At 40.3% G+C, this 12,795-nt stretch overlaps 1 protein-coding gene across 1 annotated transcript; it reads left to right on the forward strand.

Moving 5' to 3' along the window:
• The first annotated feature begins 780 nt into the window (after positions 1-780).
• On the forward strand, positions 781-12,391 carry cfap58 (cilia and flagella associated protein 58). The gene is made up of 18 exons (XM_058086543.2): positions 781-864; positions 1,072-1,351; positions 1,440-1,588; positions 1,661-1,811; positions 2,819-3,013; positions 3,203-3,340; positions 3,449-3,608; positions 4,674-4,756; positions 4,860-5,051; positions 5,158-5,319; positions 8,584-8,730; positions 8,947-9,087; positions 9,323-9,546; positions 9,759-9,867; positions 10,021-10,125; positions 10,220-10,339; positions 11,271-11,395; positions 11,785-12,391. Exons 2-18 carry the CDS (start codon positions 1,097-1,099, stop codon positions 11,885-11,887), a joined length of 2,559 nt encoding a protein of 852 aa, XP_057942526.2. The 5' UTR covers positions 781-864; positions 1,072-1,096; the 3' UTR covers positions 11,888-12,391.
• The last annotated feature ends 404 nt before the right edge of the window (positions 12,392-12,795 follow it).

The following is a 12,795-nucleotide window of genomic DNA, read 5'->3' on the forward strand; positions in this document are numbered from 1 at the left end:
ATTAAAGGGGTCTTCAGAATGTGAAGGACTGAATTTATTTCCTCTAGTCATTCAAATATAGGGTGTCCAACGTGCGGGTTTAGACCTGGCCTGACTGAAGTTGGTCCATGTGGCGCCCTCACGTCTGGCTTCTGAGCTCCATGACACCAGTGCTGCTTCTGACAAAGTGTGTGCGACAGTGAGTAGTCCTCTTCAGGCAGGTGAGGTCAGAGGAGCACCAGCGGTGCCTATTTCCTGAAAATATTATTGAAATATTCAAGAAAGAAGTTATTTTTTTGACTTGTAAGTTAGGTTGGATAAGAAGTTAGAAAATTATGGGAATGATGTCATAATATTGTTAGAATATTTAAATAAAAAGTTCAGAAAACAGCAGTATATATAACTTTTTAGCATATCTATACGTGTTGGTTTACAAAATATCAAAGTGGCTCTTGTTTTCTTGTTTTTTCAGGAAAAAACGTTGTGCTACTGTACATAACTAAAACATACCATCAACGTTGCTGTGATGCTAGCATGCTAGCATGGTAGCAGGTTCATTCAACATATCAAGATGGGGTCCTGTTAAAATGTATAGTGGGGGTCTGGTACAACATACACGATTTAGTCATTTAATGAACTACTCACAAGTCAACAAAGCTAGCAAAAAAAAGGTAGTACTTGACTTTGATAGACAGGTGACGTCGCGAAGCCATCATTTTGTCTGAGTTTTAGTGTGACGTCAGACGTCCCCTGTGCAACGAACGTGCTCTCGCGAGATTATTCGTTACCTAGCAACCATTGTAACCCGTTGCCAAAACTACCGCCGTTCAACACTCACGAGTTTATTTCAGTTTTTGTGGCTCAACTACGGCAAGTCCTCCGGAAGTAAGAGAGTTGTTATTTACTCATATTACACGTTTGTAGCGCAGTAGCTTAACTTTAAGTTATCTGTACGTTATTAGCACAAGTACCACGCTTATACTGCATTATTGGAAGTGATATTCAGTGACGTTTGTAAATTAAGATGTATCTTGTTAATTAACTGTGTGTTATACAAAAATAGATATGTAAACACTGTTAATATATTTACAGGAAAAAAGTAGCAACAGGGAAAAACATGGCTGAGTCACTGGAAGAGTTCCAGATGGTCCTCAGTGAGCTCACTGAGGGACAGGAGGACCCAAACATGGACAAGATTCGTGAAGAATACGAGAAGCTTCTCAATGCTCTGACCAAGTCCTATGGCAACGAGAAAAGGCTCATGACAAAATGCAAGGAACTCAGCGCGGAGATGGCCAATGCTTCAACTAAATTTGAAGCTGCCTTAAAGATGTCTCACGATGATGAGTCAACCATTTCTTCTCTGAAAACGGTAAAGATCATCCACACCGGAATTTGTTGTATTGTCCAAAAATCCTAAATCTTCAACCAGCAAACCTGAAATGTTTATTCCCGAACAGGAAGTAGAAAAAGCTTGGAAAATGGTGGATGCGGCTTACATTAAGGAACAGGCCCAAATGGAGACTATCAAGAACCTACAAGAGGAGGTTGCCACTCTAACACAACTAGCAGAACAACAAAGTTTGGCCTCTGCCAACCAAGATCAGAGGTGCCTTTCTTTAGACAGCATTGATTTGGTAGTCATTTTTAGTATGCATTGAGTCCCAAAATGTGCTTCCAGTGATTTGCTAAAAATGATCGAAGAACTGACAAATGAACGCGATCGCCTGCTGACATCAGTCGAGAGTCTAAGAGAACAGCTGAGCATCGCCACTGCAAGCAAGCATAAGGCGGAGACTCAAAGGGAGGATGCCTTAAACAGTATCTCAAAGGTACGCCAGACAAAAGTACTGTATTTTCTGGACTATAAGTCGCACAAGGCCAAAAAATGCATAATTCGGTAGAAAAAAATGGAGTATAAATCACAATTTTTGCGGGTAATTTATTTTACAAACTACTTGACCAAAACAGATATTACACCATCTTGGAAGGCAAGTTCTAACATTAATAAAAGAATAGGGAATAGGCTGAATTGGTGTAAGATGTGTATCAACTACACGAAAAATAAACGAACAGAACATACATACATAAACAATTTTAAGTACAGTATCTTTTTTTGTTTTCTTTATGGCAGTAAGGTAGCCTCTGTTATGAATATGATTTTCTTTTTGGGAGGGGACGAACATTTGTGTTGTGTTTTTCTCAGGTCTTTATAAGCTAACGTCTACTGTTTAAATATTGAATTGTTAAGAAGTAGGACAGGGGTCAGCAACCCACAGCTCCAGGGCCGCATGTGGCTCTTCAGCCTCTTTGTTGTGGCTCCCTTCGCAATGCTTGAGTATTAACATCTGAACTTGGAGGGGCCAGAGTAAACATGTTTGTCAACAAGAGTTTATGTTTAATTCACACAGATATTTATGTACATTTATCTTCTATATTAGCAAGATCCGACACTAGCAAGAGTACTCGATCAACTCCGCCTTTTCTCCTCTGAACTACTTTGATACCCCAAAATTTCCTCTGGATGTGAGCACTTTGCTGCACATTTATTCGGGCATCAGGTATAAACTTTTGAAAGTTTATAAAGTATTGTTTTTTAATTATGTTTTGCGGCTTCAGTCTATTTTCCTTTAGTGAGTGAGGAGGTAAAATGGCTCTTTTGATAGGACAGGTTGTCTATATTTATATTCTATATTTTTTTTATTTACAAGTCGCTCTGGAGTATATATCGCAGGAACAGTCAACCTATGGAAAAAAAATGCGACTTACAGCCCGGAAAATCCGGTATACATCAAAACATGATTCTTGCAATTTATTTTTGTTCATTCTCTTCATCCAGCTTCAACATGAGATCCAGCTGCAGCAGAATGACATCTCCCGTGAGCAGAGGTTGAAGGAAAAACTGGAGAAGGAGTTGAATGAGTACCGCATCGACGCGGAAACCAAAATCAGAGAGATCCAAACTCTGAAAAAGGACGCCCAAAAATTCAAAGATGAGCAGCAGAGATCAATGCAACAACTGAAATCAATGAAGGTAGTAAACAAATCAACTTAGTATTGATTAGGCCTGTCATGATTATAAATTCTAGTTACCCTGTCTCTGTTGAGAAAAAAAATTATTTCTATGTTTCATATTTCTGTGTGCATACTTCCCCACCAAACTACTGCATTATCACTTAAATAATCCAATAATCATTCCAGTTTGTGTGTTTTTTCTTAACAGACTGCCATTGAGAAAGTCACCAAAGACTTGGATCAGTTGCAAAATAAAACCAACAAGCTGCAGCGTGACCGTGATCAACTTGTATCGGTCAGAGAACGTCTCTTTTTGGAAAATCAGAAGAACTTATGTGAACTTAAGGTAAACGGCCCATAATAATACACACGAGGCACAGAAGATGTGAGAGTCAAAATATAAAATATGATTCGGAAATTCTGACACAACTTCTCTTCCCCTTGCACTTGTCAGTTGCAAGAAGACGTGGTCAATCAGATGCGCCAAGAGATTACCAAAGAAAGAAAGATGAAAGAGGCCATCCAGAAGAAGTTTCGCGTCATGGAGGATCAGAAGGCCGACGTGGAAGTTCAGAGAGAGATTCTGAAAACTCGTATCACTGGTCTGGAGAAAGGTATGCGAGCTTTCACACACCTGTACTTTGAGACTGATGGAAATGATTTATACCCTATCATGGTACCTTATATATGGATCACAATAATATGATCATATCTTGATATGGTGATTAAGGATCGACCGATACATCGGCCGACCGATATATCAGACCGATATTTGCGTTTTTGCCTTGTATCTGTATCGGCCGATATGTTTAAACATGAGACCTGTAATATTTGTTATCATGGTTATTTTTTCATGTAAATTGAGGGATCAAAAGCAGTATCGGCCACAAATATCGGCCCAAGCAAAATCGGCCATCGGCTAAGGGTGATGGAAAAAAATCAGTATCGGCATCGGCCCCCAAAAAAACATATCGATTGATCCCTAATGGTGATTCCGCGGTTCAACTTTAACTGATTTTTTGTGTAATCTTGCACTTTTTGTTAAATAGCATATGAACGTGCATTGTGCTCTACGTCCTTACGGTGTATTAGAGCGACTTGTTGGTGCTGTCCTGTGTGTATGTTATTGTACTGCCACCAGTAGAGCTGGAATGCTCATGAGACAGTTGAAGACGTGTCCAGCTGGAGTAAATATGTCGCCCCATCACCTCATCTCAGTATGTGTTCATGTACCTGTACTTGTCACGATCGGGCTTCACCCCCTCATGACAGCTTTCTTAGTTTTCGTCTTTCCTCTCTGTTCCTGGTTCGTGCCCTTATTTTGTAGTCACTTCCTCTGTTGCTGTGTTCTGCTTTCCGTTCCTTGCCATTTTCTCCCGCACCTGTTTTCAATTTCCACACTCCCTATTTAGTTCAGGTGTGTGCTCTTTCATTTGTCGGTTCATTGTCTTTGGTTCGAGTTTATCTTGCTAGTGTGCCATCCTGCTGCATAGCAACAATAAATACATTTGTACCTGCATTTGGGTCCTAATCTCTGCATCCTGGGGTCGAACCTTACAACTCTCAAGCCGCATCGTGACAGTACTAGCATCTTAGGAGCCCACAGTAGAGCTACAATAGCCGACAGCAACAATATTTGAAAAAGGGAGCTAAAGTGAGATAAAGTTTTCCTCCTGCAGAGTTTGAGGCTTCTCAGAAGCAAGTGGAAGCTGACAAAAAATCCATCGTGGAGCTGACCAGAGAGCGAGAGCTTTTGAATAAGGTAGCCACGTCTCCTTCATTGTAACTTCCTGTTCATGTTTACACTTAACGCTTTGGATTCACACATTACACTGACTTACGCTGTTGTTGATCCCAACCGTAAGAATGTGGCCAAAGCTGTGGAAGAGACGGAGGAACAGCAGTGCCTCGTGATGGAGCTTGAGAACGACAAGAAAGTGTTACAACAAGAGATCACCGGATACCTACAGGAGGCCCAGAAGCAGCGCAAGATGATCCAGCATCTGGAGAAAGAGCGTGACCGCCACATTAACGATACTAACACCCTTCTGAAAGAGGCACATCATGGAGATTCATACTACATTTCATCATTCACTAAGTTAAAAGATGGAAGGCGATCTTTTGTATTCATGTATTCATTGTATTCATTTTCTTCTTGAAAAGGTGCAACAAAAAATGAACGAAATAGAAACCAGTGAGATGGCGATACATAACTGGAAGAAGAGAGTCGCTGAAGAAGAAGTCAAGCTCAAAAGGAAAGAGGACCTCCTGGAGTCTGTGATATTGGAGAGAAACCAATATAGCAAAACCCTCGTTGAGGCACAGGTGCGAACCCAGCATACCACATTGTATAGAACACATGTATTAAACACATATACTAAACTGTAATGTAACAAGGCTTGGCTTTACAAAGAGGCACTCTAAGTGTTGCAAATGAAAACCGTTATTACTGAAGCATGAAACACAGTTAACCTCTTATCTTCGAATACGTTGCGATTGGCTGGTGAACAGTCCAGGATATACCTCGCCTGGCTTCAGGACAAGCAGCATAGAAAATAAATAAATGAATGACAAAAACATAAAAAAAGAAAAGTTTTAATCTAATGAGAGGAAACAGTCTTAATTTTTTTTACAATAACGTTGTAATACAGTATATGATGAAAAATAGTGTTGCAACAAAAAGCTGCAATAGTGAAGGAAACCTCTTATATTTTCAAAACCATAATATTATGGGAAACAAACAAAAGAATAGATAGAGTTGTAATTTTTGTTGTAGTTATTATTTCAGGGAAAGTTAAAATGTTATGGGAATAAAGTATTATGTGAATACAGGAACAAAGTTGAAATAATTGGGAAAATGTACGTAGGTACGTATGTATGTACGTAGGTACGTATGTCTGTATGTATGTATGTACGTACGTAGGTAGGTAGGTATGTATGTATGTATATATGTTTGGCTGTATGTACGTATGTATGTACGTACGGTCGTATGTATGTATGTACGTATGTATGTATGCATGTATGGATGGAAGTATGGGTGGATGTGACTAAATCAATGTAATTTAATGCAACAAATGTACGTATGTATGTATGTATGTACGTACGTACGTATGGCTGTATGTACGTACGTATGGCTGTATGTATGCATGTATGGATGGAAGTATGGGTGGATGTGACTAAATTAATGTAATTTAATGCAACAAATGTACGTATGTATGTACGTACGTATGGCTGTATGTATGCATGTATGGATGGAAGTATGGGTGGATGTGACTAAATTAATGTAATTTAATGCAACAAATGTACGTATGTATGTACGTACGTATGGCTGTATGTATGCATGTATGGATGGAAGTATGGGTGGATGTGACTAAATTAATGTAATTTAATGCAACAAATGTACGTATGTATGTATGTATGTATGTATGTACGTACGTACGTATGTATGTATGTACGTACGTACGTATGTATGTATGTATGTATGTATGTACGTACGTATGTACAGTGAAGAAAATAAGTATTTGAACACCCTGCTATTTTGCTATTTCTCCCACTTAGAAATCATGGAGGGGTCTGAAATTTTCATCGTAGGTGCATGTCCACTGTGAGAGAGATAAACTAAAAAGAAAAATCCAGAAATCACAATGCATGATTTTTTAACAATTTATTTGTGTGATACAGCTGCAAATAAGTATTTGAACACCTGAGAAAATGAATGTTAATATTTGGTACAGTAGCCTTTGTTTGCTATTACAGAGGTCAAACGTTTCCTGTAGTTTTTCACCAGGTTTGCACACACTGCAGGAGGGATCTTGGCCCACTCCTCCACACAGATCTTCTCTAGATCAGTCAGGTTTCTGGGCTGTCGCTGAGAAACACGGAGTTTGAGCTCCCTCCAAAGATTTTCGATTGGGTTCAGGTCTGGAGACTGGCTGGGCCATGCTAGAACCTTGATATGCTTCTTACGGAGCCACTCCTTGGTTTTCCTGGCTGTGTGCTTCGGGTCGTTGTCGTGTTGGAAGACCCAGCCACGACCCATCTTCAATGCTCTGACAGAGGGAAGGAGGTTGTTCCCCAAAATCTCACAATACACGGCCCCAGTCATCCTCTCTTTAATGCAGTGCACTCGTCCTGTCCCATGTGCAGAAAAACACCCCCAAAGCATGATGCTACCACCCCCATGCTTCACAGTAGGGATGGTGTTCTTCGGATTGTACTCTTCATTCTTCTTCCTCCAAACACGCTTATTGGAATTATGACCAAAAAGTTCTATTTTGGTCTCATCTGACCATAAAACTTTCTCCCATGACTCCTCTGTATCATCCAAATGGTCATATGCAAACTTAAGACGGGCCTTGACATGTGCTGGTTTAAGCAGGGGAACCTTTCGTGCCATGCATGATTTCACATCATGACGTCTTAGTGTATTACCTACAGTAACCTTGGAAACGGTGGTCCCAGCTCTTTTCAGGTCATTGACCAAGTCCTGTCGTGTAGTTCTGGGCTGATTCCTCACCTTTCTTAGAATCATTGAGACCCCACGAGGTGATATCTTGCATGGGGCTCCACTCCGATTGAGATTGACCGTCATGTTTAGCTTCTTCCATTTTCTAATGATAGCTCCAACAGTGGACCTTTTTTCACCAAGCTGCTTGGTAATTGCTCCGTAGCCCTTTCCAGCCTTGTGGAGGTGTACAATTTTGTCTCTGGTGTCTTTGGACAGCTCTTTGGTCTTCGCCATGTTACAAGTTAAAGTCTTACTGATTGTATGGGGTGGACAGGTGTCTTTATGCAGCTAACGACCTCAAACAGGTGCATCTGATTCAGGATGATACATGGAGTGCAGGTGGACTTCTAATGGGCAGACTAACAGGTCTTTCAGGGTCAGAATTCTAGATGATACACAGGTGTTCAAATACTTATTTGCAGCTGTATCACACAAATAAATTGTTAAAAAATCATGCATTGTGATTTCTGGATTTTTCTTTTTAGTTTATCTCTCTCACAGTGGACATGCACCTACGATGAAAATTTCAGACCCCTCCATGATTTCTAAGTGGGAGAAATAGCAAAATAGCAGGGTGTTCAAATACTTATTTTCTTCACTGTATGTATGTATGTATGTACGTACGTATGTATGTATGTATGTATGTACGTACGTATGAATGTATGGATGGAAGTATGAGTGGATGTGACTAAATTAATGTAATTTAATGCAACAAATGTATGTATGTACGTACGTATGGCTGTATGTATGAATGTATGGATGGAAGTATGGGTGGATGTGACTAATGTAATTTAATGCAACAAATGTAAATGCTGGTCAGTGCTCCTGATCGTTTTTAGGCCTTAAAACTGAGCTGCATACAAAAACCATAATTACGTCCTTCCGACTACCGAGTCGTTTTTTTCCCTCAACTGTGTTGTGGTTTGAAGAAAAACATGGCATCAGCTAAGGGCAGAATTATGTTCAAAAATGAAACTGGAATTTAGAACACGCATTACACGTTAACTGATGAACCGATTTGAATGTTTTCATGTTTCTGCAGTTGGTTGTTGTGTTTTTTCCCCCGCATACATCTCTCTCAGGACAGCATTGCAAAGTTGAGGATCAGGATGAGGGCCTTGAACAACCAGATGACACAGCTGAAAGATGAGGTCACTGCAAAGGAGATTATCATTCATAAAGGCCAACAGCACCACAAGCGCTTAGAGCGCGATAACGAGGCTCTCAAGGTACCTCAACTTGACCTGTTCCGTCGTTATCTGAGGTTTGGAGTCCAGATTTTCTATCCTTCCACAAAAGGGTCATCAACATGCACCTTTTAAAACAGTTGTACTTGTTTCAGTTGATGTTTTCCATAAAGTACGTTGGGAGTTGTGTCTTACTCTCTGACAGAACCTTTTGCTGTCTGCCTGATGACAGTATGTTCCCAATGTGTCCCCCTGCAGGGTGAGCTGAAGCTGATCAAGCACCAACTGGAGGAAGAACTGCAACGTGTTGAGAACTTGAAAGTAGAACAGGACAAACTTGAGAAAATAATCGCTGAAAACGAAATTGAGCGAGTAGAAAAGAAAAAACAAGCCGATCAGGTAAGGAAAAGATACCACATGCAGGTCATGACTTTTGTTTCCTTTCATGGTTGTGTTTTAATTGTTATGCTTAGTGCGGTTACATGGAGAAAAAAAGAATAAATATAGCAATAATAATAAATAAATAAAATACAAATGCAATGCAAAATGTGAATACCTAATTTTTCCCCTTTTGTTCATCTCGGATTTCAGTACTCACATTTCATTATTTGTTGGTGAAATGTCCTTCTTCTAGGTGATCAGGGAACGGGACAACCTGGCTAAGCAGCTGCTACAGCGCAATGAAGAACGAACGCTCTTGTATGAGAAGATCAAGATCCAGGTATCGATCATAAGCAAGAGGGACTTCCACCACAATCAGCGAATGGAAGACATCCGCCTCCTCAAGCTGGAAATCAAGCGACTCAGACGTGAGAAGAACATCCTGGACAAGACTGTGCCCAACACAGATGAGCTGAGGTGTGCATGAACGGTTCACCATTTTTAAGTTTTTTTTATGACTGTGCTCCCAACTCCCTTGACATCACTGACTGGCACTTCTGTTGTAATCGTTATTTTCCTCAATCAAACACAAATATTATAAATTATAACCATAATTTTATTGATTTGTTCTGATTTTTTTTTCCTGGTCATTGCATTTTCATCATTGAAAGTGGTATTTTTATTTTCAGACGGGAGATGTTTCGCCTACAGAGGGAGTTGGACAAAGAGAGAATTAGGACTGGCATCCTCGAGGAGCAACTAAACCCCATAAATATTCATCGATGGAGGCGATTGGAGGTGAGGGACCTACTTGGCTTCTTGGTATCATCCTGCTAAAACATCCAATGTCTGGGAATTCTGGGTGGGCTGAACAGCTAATCAATCGGATAGCATGTGACTACTCGTTGTTCAAAGGTATGACTCAATCCCATAAATGAACGTCTGTGACAGGGCAGTGACCCCTGCAAGTATGAACTGATCCAGAAGGTTCATACATTACAGAGAAGACTCATCAATAAGACTGAAGAGTTTGAGGAGCAAGAATTCTTATTACAGGTAACATAGAATACTGGATTTGTGTCACTTATGTTTTTTGCTAAATGTTTGAAATGTATGAAAAAAAATTTTTTCATCCGCTTGGTCAACCTAGGAAAAGGATAAGCTATATGTGGAACTACAGCAAGTTTTGGCTCGGCAGCCGGGTCCTGAGACGCTTGAACAGCTTCATCATTGCCAGAGGACATTAAGGGAAAGGACCAAAAAGCTCATGGTATCAATGCTTTTTTTTTTCACTCTTTTTTCATAATCTGTCATCAGCTATCACAGGAGTCTTCAACCGCTGTACATATCTTAGTTCACAAAGACATTGTCAACAAGTACATTATAGTCAGTCAAGCCACAAACAATAATATTTATTCATTTTCTACCGCTTATTCTCACGAGGGTGAGGATGCTGGAGCCTATCCCAGCTGTCTTCAAGCGAGAGGCGGGGTACACCCTGGACTGGTCCATTCACACTCACATTCATACCTATGGACAATTTGGAGTCGTCAATTAACCTAGCATGTTTTTGGAATGTGGGATAAAACCGGAGTACCCGGAGAAAACCCACACAGAGATGGCCGAGGGTGGAATTGGTCTCCTAGCTGCATGAAGTCAGCTATAAAAATTAAAAAAACCCACTTCTCCTCCCATTCTGTGTGGAAGTGGTAAATATAGTGTATCTGTAATATTCATTAATTCATTCATTTTCTACCGCTTTTCCTCACGAGGGTCGGGGGGGGGTGCTGGAGCCTATCCCAGCTGTCTTCGGGCAAGACAGTCCAGGTACACCCTGGACTGGTCGCCAGCCAATCACAGGGCACATATAGACAAACAACCATTCACACTCACATTCATACCTATGGACAATTTGGAGTCGCCAATTAACCTAGCATGTTTTTGGAATGTCAGCAAAAATGCAACTAAATTTGAACAGATTTTATGGTCTGGGACTTTGGTTTGGGTAGAAAGGCGTACAGAGTTCCTACCCGAGACATGAAGTCTTGTCAATCGTAAACTCTGTAAACAAATACAATGTTTCATTTTTACATAAAAGCTAAGCATGTTGCATTTTGTAATAACAGTATGTACCGAACCATGATTATGGTGTACTTCTAATCCTTTTCATCTGACTTGGAATCATTGTTTCAATTGGACAGGCATTGACAGCAGAGTTGAGAGTGCTGGATGCAAAGACGAATGAGTACAAAAGTGAAAATCAAACGTTGAACACTGAGCTTGTAGACCTGAAGAAGAAGTACTTCAATCAGAAAAAGTTACAAAGGTGAGTTAAATCAATGAAGGTATTTCTTCATAGGGGTGTCCTGATCCAAAATTGATTGGCAGTCCGTTCCAGACTGGGCTCATGGGACCAAGTCACTCTTGAGGTGTACATTCTATACTGCTGATAGGAATGTCATACAACTTTCTGTCAAAAATACAAACTACCTCTTTAAAATCAAGAATCGGAACAGCAATCGTTCAAATTCAAACGCCCAACCCTAATCGGGACACCCCTATTTCTTACATTGTATGAATTCATAGCATAGTTCCCAGAGACGCCATCATTTTGGATGTTCACTTTGTTCTGTTTGTCGTTAAAAACAGTCCCGTGTATGAAGCCGACTTTGAAAGTCAGTTTGATGTCTATGCTTTGTGTGTGTGTCATCTCAGTGAGAAGGCCAAAAGCAAAGTGGAACACTTGGTGCTGCCTCAGTTGATCCACAAGCCACACTTCACTGGAGGAGGCTTCAAGTTTGACGAAATTTACAGATAATGAATATTTTTCAGAATACACTGTCATAATTTATACGTAGGTCAATATCATCAATCAATTCTGCCTCATGAGACTTCATCTTCAACCTCGTCCCTCGTCCTGTCATTCTTAAAAAACAAAGAATATAAAATAAATATGACTGTTTATCCATTGAACTGTGTTATAAATGTGTTGTCTGTACAGTTCTTTTTGAATATTTTCTGAAGTATTTGTATTTCTGATCAAATACAGGGCAGAATCCTGAGATGAGGCTGTGGCGGTTCTCTCCTCTCAGCTTAAGTGCGCGAGCTGAGCCTAGTGTCTGAGTGCACTGCAGTAAGTGCGCTGGATGGCAGATAGCGCGTGCCCGTTTCTCTTTATCGGCAAGTCTGCAATCATTAAGGTGCAGTCAAGAGAGGCAGGTGAGGCAGGACCGGATGTTTATGAAAAAATGAATAACGATAAAATAAAATACATGTCCATTGAAGTATATTATAAATGTATTTTTTGTATCATGCCAATGGTTATGCCAACATTTTCATTGACTGTGTAGACTTCCATACCATTGGATGGTCAACGAAGCGTTAAAGTAAGACAGGTAATTGTCCAATAAATAAAATTGTCAAAGAAAACAAAACAATTGCAAAAAATATGTACAGTATACAATAGTTTACAATAGTAAAACTGTGAAACGTGTGAATGATGGTGCTGTTCAACTGTGCTGTGCTCTTCACCTTGGACACTCTTCCCTGAGCCAGCCATTTCTCGATGGTGTTATGTGACGCCTCCTTCTCCCAGAGTCTTCGAGTCTTGCTCAGTGTAAGCCTTGGGTGGATCTGTTCCTTCCTATGGCTCATCATTAGTTTTGCCTCAAACCTTCTCTTCTGTGGAGGTTGCCCTTGCTCAATTGGGCTATTCATAGTGCGTAT

This window comes from Doryrhamphus excisus, linkage group LG21 (genome assembly GCF_037039965.1).
Source record: "Doryrhamphus excisus strain RoL-2023G ecotype Guam linkage group LG21, RoL_Dexc_Guam_v1.1, whole genome shotgun sequence".
In the NCBI taxonomy this organism is placed as follows: Eukaryota; Metazoa; Chordata; class Actinopteri; order Syngnathiformes; family Syngnathidae; genus Doryrhamphus; species Doryrhamphus excisus.

Coding starts and splice junctions, on each gene's coding strand:
- cfap58 (XM_058086543.2), top strand. CDS start 1,097: ATGGCTGAGTCACTGGAAGAGTTCCAGATGGTCCTCAGTGAGCTCACT. Junction 1,352..1,439: donor CCATTTCTTCTCTGAAAACG/GTAAAGATCATC, acceptor ATTCCCGAACAG/GAAGTAGAAAAAGCTTGGAA. Junction 9,547..9,758: donor CCCAACACAGATGAGCTGAG/GTGTGCATGAAC, acceptor TTTTATTTTCAG/ACGGGAGATGTTTCGCCTAC.